Below are 12227 nucleotides of genomic sequence, written 5' to 3' on the forward strand. Positions count from 1 at the left end.
TTTACGAGGTTCCAGACATCGCGAGCTCGCCGGCTGCTATTTATACTGCTTGCTCGGCGGAACTGGCGGCGGGTTTTAAAATTAGCACCTTTTTGGCTGTTCCAAGAGCATGCGCAGTGCAAAGGTGACGACGACCAGAAGCTAACAAACAAAAAGACAATTACAAACAAACGGAAGGGTGGGCGAAGAGGAGAGAGAAGGCGTAAAATAAAGAGAAAAAAAAAAGCCCTCAACGTTGTTTGCCTTCAGAGCGGTGGCGGCGGTGCTTCGATTTGCAGCAAGTTCACGGAACTCGGATCGCTCGGAACCAGCGCCAGGGCACGCACGCGACGCGTTGAAATCTGCGCTCGGCAGGAAACACGCGGGACGGGCTGCGGCTCGCCGAAAGTTCCCTGGTTGTGTAGGACGCGCTCCTCAGCGGGCAGCCATGCTTAACCTATAGGCAGCGCAGTTGCCTACAACTTCTGTACCTGTTACACGGCACGTTCTGCGTACCTGGACAACCAGAGGTGAGCACCCTTTCTTCTTTTTTTTTATATCTTTTCTTGTTGTGAACGAAGGGATCACACCATTTAGCTGCTCATTAGAAGAATCTTAAACTGCCCTATGTGCCGTCCTCAAGGTGCCTGGCTGTTGCATTCGCCTGCCATGATGTGGAACAGTGCTGGAAAAAAGTAAATCCTGCATCTGATTTTTCGCAAATATCAATTTCAAGCCATCTGCCTCGTATACTGCTGATGAAATATTTGAGCATTCTGTCCTGTCCTGTCAACTTTCGTTGCAGCCAGCTCAATGCCCTTCCTTTTACGCCTAGACGTGGGCTTGCATATTCCTCTGCAATCGCTTCTGATTGGACGTGCAAGATTATATCGGCCGTGGCTGTACACTCTAACGCGTTTGTCGCCATTCGTGTCATGTATCCAGCTTTGATTTACATATTTTACTGAGATTTTGTTGTGAAGATATCTATGACGACTTATTCTTCTGTGTATATAACGCTTTCTTGCATGCTTCGGAAGGCTAGCACAGCCCACAATGCTAAGATAAAGCTTTTTACCTTTCTCTTACGGAATGTAGCGTGATTGCTTATAACAGAAATTGCGACGAAAAAAAAGAGGCTAAGCATAACTGCTTTTAATGCGACGCTAACACTCGTTCAGCGTGGATGATTGTTTTCGATTGTTTAATTTTTTGCGTCCACAACTGTGTCAGTGGCGGAAAGTTGTCTACGAACAAGGGACTCATTCCTTGTAATTATTTTGTTGAACTGCCCGTGCAAACAACTATGTTGGAGAGAGAAAGAAAACAAGACACGAGAAGGCAACATTTTCTTTTTCTTTTTATTAGCTGACCATCTTACAAATGTTTAGCATGGGATGGCAGCCAACTTCCGGTTCTAAGCGTTGTGGGCAGAGAAGCAAGCGTTTCAGCTGGGCCGATGGAGGTGCTTTCCTGTGATTTGAAGACGATGCAAAAGTTGTTGTCGCTAACCCTATTTCGATAAATCACATTTTCTCGGAGAGTAGGTTTCGATGCCAGTAGGCGACCTCGCATGAACATAGTTAGCTGCATAATCTTTAGTCGCGTTTTTTTTTTCGCATGAATTCATGAATCTGTCTTCTCTACTCTTAGTCATGAAATAAACAGTTAGGAATAAGCAAACCACTATACTTTCCTACCTTTTAGCTGTGGGCAGCACTAGAAATACGCCTAAGCTCGCAGATTTGTGTTCTTGCTTTATAAATGGATCCGGAGCCACTGTGTTCAAGTGACTGGAAAATTTCCACATTTTCATTTACATATTGAGTTGAGAAAGCGATAAAGTGGGCTCAGGTAGCCCTGTTATGCACTGCGCTGTGAGAAAAATGCCAAAGTTAAGAATAGCTCCGCAATCTAAATTCCCTCAAGGGTTACTCCGATAGCGCTGGTGATCGCATACGATCGGAGGATACGACTTTAACCCGCTATGTGCCCGGCCAAACGTGCAATTATTTAGTGCCAAGGCATATACGAAACGTTGCCTTTTAGTCCATTGTAATGCGGAACGAGGAGTAAAGCTTCGGGTTAGCAGTGAACACCATATAAACAAAAGTTAACAATCTATTTGTCAACGTCGAAGAAACTATTAAATTTCTGCGTGGGTGGCTGATTCGTACTAATAGCGCACTGTGTATGCGCTGTGTCTGCCAATAAAAAGCATAACCCCAGCTGTCTGATTTTCGACTCGTGTCTCAAATGTCCCACAAGCATAACAACCGGCGAAATTTTCTTGTAGATCCCTTGTGGATAAAAACCCTTGTAGAGTGGTATCAACGTTTTTACCATGACTTAAACCAAAGACCGCACTGGAACCCGCCGTGGCGATTTCGAAAGGAAAATCGTATAGGAAAATAGTAGTGCCCAGCCAAGTGACAGTGTGTTCGTTGGCGTGTAATGCTAGAGTGTATTTCAGTCTTTTGTATGCGGGGTGTACTTTTTGTCGGAATATGAACGCCGCGAAACCGTGAAGCACAGAGAGAAGCAGGAGCGGGCAGTGGCTGACAAATAATGTCGCGAATAATAGCTGCAAACATCGGTGCCTTGACAGTGCTGGCAGCTCAAAGGAAGCGTAGATATTCGTATATCAGTGCGGATACAGTGAGAATAGACAAAAATGAAAAGTAGCTTAATTATTAGTAAATTCTTCGTTAGTTATTACCTATTCGTGGCCGAACGTGTTGAGCAAAATCCTGGCAAATAAAGGCCGACTATTCTTTCCCTCTGTACGGAACGGCCCTTACTGCTTTTGTTTTCCCTGTCTATGCATGCTGGCACTTAACCTACTGCTTTTTCGCAGAGATTGGAGAAACATGGAAAAGCTGGAAACTGCATAGCCATCAACATGTTCGCAAGGAAGGACGTTGGAGGTAAGGATTTCGCCATACGAATTATTCTTCTTCTGTGCTGGCTTCAGAGAAATGCTGCATCGTGGGTGGCAACCCCGTAGGATGTCTTTGAAACGTGCTTTGTTTGTTTGAAAGGAATTGTGGCACAACGGCTTCCTCCTACTCGTTAGCGCGTGTCGGTTCGGTCACTGCGGTGTCACAAATGCAGAGTTAGCGAAACTCTGCCCTTGTGATGTCGGCGTGTGCACCGAAAGTGCAAGTATTCGCGTGATAAGTGACTGCACGCTGCTGGTGGTAAGCCGCGCTAGCTGATCCGCTCTCCACTATTGACTAACGTCATTTCCTGTCGCATGTGATTCACGTATACGTTCTAGGCATTTGGGAATGAATGAAATGTTGTATTTTTGTGGTTGTTTCGATTGTTGCTCGCAAATTTTCTGGAGGAGGTCAAAATCGGTTGTGCTCATTTACAAGGTTATTATTTTTTTTCCCCCACGAATTCAGCTTCGCTGCAGAAGACGCGATAGCACAGTGAGTGCGTTTTCCACGCAGGTTCAGTCGAAATATCAGCAGGACCGAGCAATTTTAAATATGTCAAGGCGAATTTTGGACCTTTGATAGATGATCCAGTGATAATGATCAACTAGTGTACAAAAGAGTGCAGCACAAACTTCCTAATAAAGTTAGCTCGCGCCTGCCACGATGTCTTCGTCAAGTTGTCACGCGCGTAGCTCGGTTGCATCTGTAGGTAGGCTGCTGACGCAGACCTCAAAAAAAGTCTCCACACATTGCACAGGATCATGTTTGTCCTCGAGGGCATGATGGCGCACGAATCAGGCGCGTCCCATCTAAGGATGGCCCAAGTTGTCTTGTGTAGTAGGTATCTGATATGCTAATTGGCAACCATGTGCCAAGTTTAATATGCTTTGTAGGCCACTTTACGCGATGCAGAAGGCTAATCTACTTTATCTAGAGGGTCATAATTCATGGGTAACAGTGAAAGAAATCTAGACCTACGCAGAGAAAAACACATTTGATCGATTATCATCTCTAGACGAAAATACCAGAGATCGGTATTGGTGGACATAATTTTGTTTTGTACCATATTTTTCAAGGACCAAGAAAGGCGACTCTAGTCGTGAAAAAGTAGAAATGAAGGTCGTTAAGAATTTGCGCTACCTCTGAAAACATTGTTGCGAGTCTGTAAAATTGTTCGCGCATTTGAACGCTTTTTGAAAGACGGAGCCAAGCGAACTTATTTGCGAATCCCGAAAGCGAAAATGAACGCCATTAAGAAATGCCCCGATACATGAAACTTTTTGCGGTTCTTTTAATATTCACGCGTCTGAGATGTCTGCACGACTTAATTCACTGGCAGCACGTCTCATAGGTACGACATGCTGTACATCCCGCTGGCCTTTTTCACAATGACGAAAGGCGTCACATGTTGCTCTCAATATTCTCAACTTTCGGGGCAGTTCGCAACTGACTGGCCTGGTAGCGTAGGCGTGTGCAGGGCTCTGTAGTAGAGAAAGAGGAGAAGGGAGGGGTTAACATTTTTACCTGGCTGAGTGCCACTATTTCCAAATTTCAGCCCCGCTAAATTTCTGCCGCAGACGTCACGACTCCTTCTCTCACGCCGCACTTCCGCCTAGCGCACGCCTATAATCACTGAAGTTTACTGGCATGGCGGCTTCACAAACTTTGTGCAGAACTCAAGAATCAAGTAAACGCGAGCTTCTTAATGAAGTTTATTTTAAGCCAATTGTATTGGCCTAAAATTATATGACTCAGTGGCTTCAGATCTGGTGATTGGGAGCCTTTGCTGAAGCGGCCGCATTCGACTTTAACCCGAATCCGCCGTAGTGGGCGAAGTGTTAACAAAACGTTTTCTTCACGTTTCGCAACAGGAGGCGCTCCAACTAATAGATTCACGCGCACGAAAGCTAAATGTATACGTGTCGTATTGGTCCATTCTTGAGAACAAGCTCGGTACAGGGTATTGAATGTTTTTTGCTTACTGTGCAGCGTTTGTTCCTTTCCGATCGTTCGATATTTCAGCTGTTTATAGAACTTGATTGCCAAAAATAGAGACGGAGAGAGTTGACGACGTATACGCTTGTCGGCATGCCCTGTCCCGCGCCACGAACAGATCAGCTGCACTCTTCCCAGCTTGTCGCGAAGTCAGGCGAGTCATTTTCCATGTTGTTTTCAATTTTCGGTGATGCGACACGAGGCCACGTGTTGGCTGTCTTTGTTGTGAACATAAATTTTTTCACCTGCTAAATGGCATACTTGAGGATTGAAGAAATCGCGAGGAATGACAGTAAATTTTTCCTAATGAAATAAAAAAAAACCGGCAAAATAAACAGCTACGCTTAACAAACGCTCCTTTATGCTTTCGTTTCTTTAAGTTCGAGAAGTTGTGACATTTTTTTTTCTGTCTTGTAAAGCGCTAAACGCTTCTGACGTCATTTAGGAGAAAAAAATAGAAACTGTTTGCAATTTAAAGACATTTCTTATATTATTTTGTAGAATAATAGCATTCCTAAATTCCTAGGGGTATTCAGAACTACTACCTCAACCCTCTCTCAGCGAAGCGTGGATTTTGCTGTTCTTTTGCGTGGAGAGGAATTTACTGATAGGAACGTTAATGGTGCTTGTCGTCATTTCAGGGACGTCGAGTTCCTTCGCGATTATCGTTGGGTATTCCGCCGGGATTGAATTCTAGAGTGCAGTTCTTTTTTTCATTACAAGACAAAACGTATGACGCAGTCATTTTTTCACAGCTTTCATCCTGTGTATTAAACAAACAAGGTAACCATGTGGGCTAGTTGGTGTATTTCAGACGTAACTTCACCAGCGAAAGCACGAGACACCAGTAGAAGAAGAAGAATGCAGGACAACGCTGGTCCAGCGTTGTCCTGTGTTCTTCTTTTCCTGGTGTCTCGTGCTTTCGCTGGTGAAGTTATGTATCAAACAAAAACGGAGTCGAAAGCGGCCATTAAGCGTTAAACCGTACTGGCCCATGCACTAAAACTTGCTCCCGAGAATTGTGAGGCTAATTATGAGGAAATCAAATGATAATAAAATATTCATTAGTGATTTTTACGAGATCAACGCCACGCTGCGGAGGCGCCGTGAACTAGTTTATAAGAAGGTGCGGTTAGTTTTATTGGGGTTAACGTGCCAAAGTGACTCAAGGCTATGAGGGACGCCGTGGAGGAGCACTCCGGATAATTTCGACCGCCTGGGATTCTTTAAAGTGCACTCACATCGCACAGAACTCGAGTCTCTATAGCATTTCTTCTCCATTGAAATGCGACCTCCGCGGCCGTAATCGGAACCGCGTCTTGCGGGTCAGCAGTCGAGCACCGTAACGAGCAGCCGAACACACGCAACCGTAACCACTCGGTTGCGTGTGTTCGCCGGCACACTCAGACATTAGAGTGGGAGTTTGCCTGTAAAAATATGTATTGGGAGCCCTGCTACGTGGACGTTTGCATGCTGACAGGGTAGAAGAGGGGATAAGTGTCACCGCGCGAATTTTGTCGTGCCAGCAATAACGAGAGAGCATGCGGACAGGAAGTTCGCACGCTGAGTAGTGGAGCGCTTGCAGAATCGTGACAGAGGAGTTCTTACCAGGCATTGAGCATCTATTTCTAAAGAGATGGCTTGCGTGGACCAATGTAAATACGAGGCGCTATTTGTTAGCAACCATCGCTGAGCACACGCTTCTAACGGAATCGTGAGGAGTTGTGTGCATCAATGTCCCTGCAGTGGCAGGCCTTATAACGGCGTGTAGGTGTGGCGATTTGTTATCTAGAGAAGGGAGGCAGGCCAATATAATAATTTACTCGAACTTCGTTTCGTTGTAATTCTTTTCGCACTTAGTTATTGTCTCATGCATTCGCTTTGACTGGAAACACATGCCCTCAGACGGGCAGATGGTAAGAATGGAAGAGAATTGAGCAAAAAGATTGCATCACAGCGTCCACGCAATGATTACGTGCCTTCCATCCACTGCTTACGAACAAACAGAGAGCGCAAGGCGCTGTTGTTGTGAGAGGATAGCACTCCGGGACGGCGATATGATATTATTCTCGCTTTCCACCTTTACACACGCGTCGCTGAGTCTTGCTTACATGTGGCGCTAAGTGTGGGGAAAAATGCGCTTCTAGTTATCTCACTTACACGTTTTACAAGTTTCCAACTTCGACGTTATCGATTTCTGTATCTCGCCAAAGTGCACGTCCACCAATCACAGCTCCCACAGGCCAGACAGCGATTTCTTCCTTTTATCTCGTTTAGTCCTTTTACATAGCCCAGCAGGGAAAGGCCTGTTGCACACACGGTCGCCATAATCCACAAACAGGCGCGAGGTTATCTCGAACTTTTAAAACTAGAACTGTTTTACTCAGCCTGTGGCAAGAAACAGTCCTCCGTAGCGCCGCCATAATAGATAAACTGAGCTAGGTGGCCCCTCAGGTCTTGAAAGTCGCCAATTACTGCCGTGGGCGGAAGCATGAACAATGGATATTCCTAGCATCGTTTATTGGAAATATCTGTTTCGTTAAGTTGATTCACTTGTAGTCCATCTTAAAGTGATGGGCAAATTAACCCGAAATGACGAAACGACGACTGAAAACTACCGGTTGTCTCATTAAACCTCGATATCATGAATATGAACATGAACGAGACAAAACACCGTCACGAGAGTGCTGCCTGCGTGTCGTTTCAAATGGGGTAACCATTCCGAGATAACGCTCGTGAAGGTACACTTGCGAAACTAAGCGGCGGAAGCAAAGCATAACTAAATTTTGCGACATTAGGAAGCACTCAGGGATGGATAGTTGGAATCGTTCAACACGGCGCAACAGAGGCACGCGTCTCGGTTCGTCTGGCACCGATTGTGTTGATACAGGAGTACTTGTTTTCGCTCTCATGCTGTAGTGTTTACCTCATTCCCGTAGCTACACGGCGCCTTTGGTCGTCGCTGCGTCATTGAAAGGTAGCATTCCAAGAAATGCGCCCTTTAGTGAAGGAAAGCAAGGGAAGACGAATGGAAATATCCTGTTCGGTACTTTTTCGACTGAAAAGGTAAAGAAGCCGAGGACCGGGCCGTGGCATCCTTTCTCGAACTCAGTTCTTATTTACAGCAGAGGTAACTCAGCTTGCGCTGTCCCTGCGTCACTAAATAGACAGCGCACGGCGACTGCAATGCTTACAGCAAGTGCAGCTCCGAGCGCTTTGTAAAGGAACTCTTCGGAGGCGCTCTGCGTCTGTTTTTTCTTCGAGACTTTGCCCCACCACAAGAGATGAGCCCGCTACCTGCCAACCTGACTGTGAATCTCCTTGCCGAAGCGTTCGCTGAGAGGGCATATAGTCTAGCTTCCCCATAGGAACTGCGCGATTCCTATTCAATGGCAGAACGCCTGCCTTCACAGTCGCTAGTGTGCGTGTGAACGAGCAAAGTTCATGCGTGTCGCCTGTAAGCCCCTCTGCTGCTATAAAGAAGTCGTACGACCTGCCGTACATAAAGAAAGCCAAGCGGTACAATTTAAGTTTAGTGTTGGGATTTAGGTTTAGGTTTATGTGGGTTTAACGTCCCAAAGCGACTCAGGCTATGAGAGACGCCGTAGTGTAGGGTTCCGGAAATTTCGACCACCTGGGGTTCTTTAACGTGCACTGACATCGCACAGTTCACGGGCCTCAAGAATTCCGCCTCCATCGAAATTCGACAGCCGCGGCCGGGATCGAGCCCGCGTCTTTAGGGTCAGCAGCCGAGCGCCAACCACCGATCCACCGCGGATTCTTGGTACAATAGAAGCATCTCGTAACATGAACCAGGCTTGAAGCATAATCGGCACACGTTGCCGTTATGAAAGTCGTTGGTAGTCGCTTGGAGCAAGTAGGAGTATGCTTTATACAGTCAGTAATTAACTAACACGAATGAACTTTTAATCAGTCCCAGGTAAGCAGAAATCTGCAGTTTTATATTTGGTTGGCGTTAAAATGACCTACAAATGGCAAACTTTACGAAAAGTTGGTTCTCTTTAGCACTCTATGAAGAAGTCATGCGAAGCCCCAGAAGAACACAAAAATGCGGACCCTGGCGCGCGCTGATAGCGGCCGCGCCAATTTGGACACGCCCTGTCGACAGATGCCTGGGAGGGCGCTGCTAGGCGGGAAGCTGCCGTGACGTTCTCGGATTCCGTGCTCTTTACTTCGAGCGCGGGAAAAGCTTTCGCAGCATTGCACACGCTACAGCAATTACTCTTGCGAGAGTTACTAAAACTCTCGAACTGAAATTCTAGTAAGACTAGTTGCTGCTCGCTATATAGTGACTGCCAAATGTACTGCTTTATCTTCACACATGTCATATTCTCCATTTGTTTAAAACTCTTGGCTCACATTAAGTGGGGCGACTTGTGCAGTAGTCCTCAAGCATTTTCGTCAATACTGCTGTTCGTGAATCTTTCCCCACATTAATACACCAACATAGTCAGTCTCGCTTCTTTATAATAAACTTCGTGAGTAGGTTGAAGTCATTAATGAGAAGGTTGATGTCTTGTTTGCATTCATCAGGACCAAATAACAGGTACTCAGACTGTATCTCTTGCCTTCCTAAGTGAAGCACCTTTGTGTTGTGTCGTGAAGCTCCATGGGAATGTGGCATCGTACGCCAAGGAATTTCATTCCTCTACTTTTGAAGGCATGGATTCTATACTTACATTCGAGCACCGCTTATGCAGTTGGTTGCTGAAATGCATTTTCGTATACTTTGCTGCAGGCGCTGGTGGATTAGTCTTGATTCGCGAGTAGGATTCAAAAGAATTCAGCTGCACGCGATGCGCGCCGCAGTAAAAGTGAAGATGAGTTGGGCAGAGCAAAAACATCTGCGCGATTTCAAAGCCGCGAATAAAAAAAACAACAAGGTCTCTCCAGTCATCGCGCTTTCAGCGCAGCTATTCCTTTCCATGAAGCAACAGGTCAGCGAACTATGGTTGATATTTCACGCATTTCCACTGAGCTCTCAGTAAACTCTGACGACACCCAGTGTGCCGTCCTTTGACGCCCTGAACAGAGAGAAGCTAACTCTGCGCTCACTGCAAGGGGTCTTCTGGCACGCCCAGCAGTTAGGGTGCTGATAAAACCTGCTTTTTCTCTCTATGATCACTCGTGCCTCTGCAGGCGATTGCTTACAGCGCGAAAGTCTCATGCGGCGAGCCTTTTATTCCCATTCAGCGGCGCTGTCCTGGAAACTGTGCGAACCCTGTGAAAGAAGCACATTCGGCTTTTCGTCCCGTCGTTTCTCTCGCCGCTCTAAATAGAAAACACCCGCCTACCGTCTGTTCACCCCTTGCACGAAAACTTAAGCGCGCCTTTTTTTTTTTTTTAATGCCAGAGACGCACGCGGGGCGTATTCATAGGATTTTTTCTTCGCGTGTGACGACGTCTCGGAAGCTCGCTTCTGCGCATCGGGCCAGTCCATGTTGCCACTGAACCTGCACTCCTTTCCCGTGAAAGCAAGAGGCACTGTCCCTTTCATCGCTGATCGCTGCAGACGTTTAGTGGGAGGAGCATCCTTCTGAAAAATCCACCCCTGCTCCTGCGTGACAGTGAGGTCGCCTATCTTAACCCAACATAGTGCACGTGCCTTCTGGTTTTAATGTTTGGTTGTTGCCTGTTCGCTTATATTTGCCTGTTTGCTGTGATTAAACTTTAGTTGAGAGTCAGCGCTTGTCCTGTGTTTTTCACCCTTGAAGTCCCCGTTTTCCGCGCTGTAATTTTTCAAATATGTATCACCAACTCGCCCGCCTTGCTATAGTTCTGAAAACTGACAGGGTTACTGGGGATTCCCGCACGTCCAACAGTACGGGGTTCACCCGTGCAGGGCCCAGTGCGCTGAATGGGTATGCCATCGAGCCTAAAGAAGTAGTCTGACTTCGCACTTGGCAGATGGAAACACAAGTGCGCCTTTTTTCCTATAATGAAATAAACAGTAAATCAGTAAGAATATAATAACATGCTACTCTGCATGCGGTATTGAAAAAATTGACTGATGGTTAAGGCACAGTCGTGCCCCGTTAATGGCCCCCGTTATTTTTTACAAATTATGCACAATTTTTCCGTGGGCCAAACTTCTTCAATGTATTTACGCCTCTTTAAGGTGGAAACTCGATGTCCAGACAGTAAGAACGCGATGAGAACAAAATCCGGAGTACCTCCCCAGATGTTCCACCCCTTGTATTTCGAGCGCAGAACAGCAGCGAAAGGCAATTCGAAAGTGCAAATGCTTGAGTTATGACCTTTTAGTTTGTGTGTGCTTTCATGCTTTACAGTGGGAAGCCAGGCTAAAATGCCAAGTAGTCAAACTGGTTTATAGCACAAATTCTCAGTTCAGTCCAGCTGGAACCGGTTCAGAACCAGCTAGATATCAACTGGCTACAGCCTGTGAGTTTGTTTCATAAATCAGTTGTACCAGTTGGGATTTTCACCTCGTATCCCGGTCTACGCGTTTTACCATTTGCTGTATTTGATGAACGGCTGGGAAAAAAATTCTTTTCGTGCGCTACGTAGAAGACCACATTCAGTAGCTATCAACCGAGTGAGTACAGAGTTCTTGGGATGTGAACAGTCGTAATATCAGACACTGCATCACACCAAGAGGCGCCGTTACGCACCTCATGGGCTACTATAGAGCTCTGAACGTGCTAAAATCTGCACCGCATGATTTTAAAGATAATGGCGGCCCGAACACTGCACCTGGCGGTTTCAAGATTGCCCGATTTCCACATCACTGCCAGCCACGATGCCGAAAAGAAGACCGTATCCAGAACCATTTCTTTTTCAGAATAATTTTCTTTCATGATTCGTTATTATGAAACGAAATGCTTTTGGACACTTTGCTCGGGAACCAAAGCATCCATTTTTTTAAGCGCAGCTGGATTTTGCGATATACTGAAGAAGAAAATTTGGACGGCGCTTAAGCTACCCTTGAGAGTACAATGCGAAGCATTGCCGCTTTGTGGCACAAGGCCACTAAAACAAGGGCAATAAACTATCGCACTGAACGAACGCTCCTCAAGGGTGTAGAGCGGCGCGGTGTAACTCTTGGCCGGTTGCAGCGTCCTCTCCCGCGTTTGCTGCTCCTTGCGAGAACGCGAACGCTGAAGCCACAAAGGGCGCGTCTTCGCTTGGACCGGGCCACGAGGCGCGTGGCCCGCACACTCAGAGTAGAGCGCGCCCTTTACCACGGTGAAACGGAGCGCGGACTTTACAAAGAGCCCCCATAGATACCCATAAAGTGCTGGCTGACAGAGCGACTGCCGATTCATG

The 12227-nt window shown here is 46.5% G+C and overlaps 1 protein-coding gene across 1 annotated transcript in view; it reads left to right on the top strand.

The window, feature by feature from the left end:
- The first annotated feature begins 247 nt into the window (after positions 1 to 247).
- The window catches only part of LOC144113479 (uncharacterized), a 156367-nt gene continuing 144387 nt past the window's right edge, over positions 248 to 12227 (top strand). Inside the window, 2 exon segments of the mRNA XM_077646569.1 lie at positions 248 to 509; positions 2837 to 2906. Coding sequence (XP_077502695.1) covers positions 2882 to 2906 — 25 coding nt within the window. The 5' untranslated portion in view covers positions 248 to 509; positions 2837 to 2881.

The sequence above is a fragment of the Amblyomma americanum genome, chromosome 1 (genome assembly GCF_052857255.1).
Source record: "Amblyomma americanum isolate KBUSLIRL-KWMA chromosome 1, ASM5285725v1, whole genome shotgun sequence".
NCBI classification, from domain to species: Eukaryota; Metazoa; Arthropoda; class Arachnida; order Ixodida; family Ixodidae; genus Amblyomma; species Amblyomma americanum.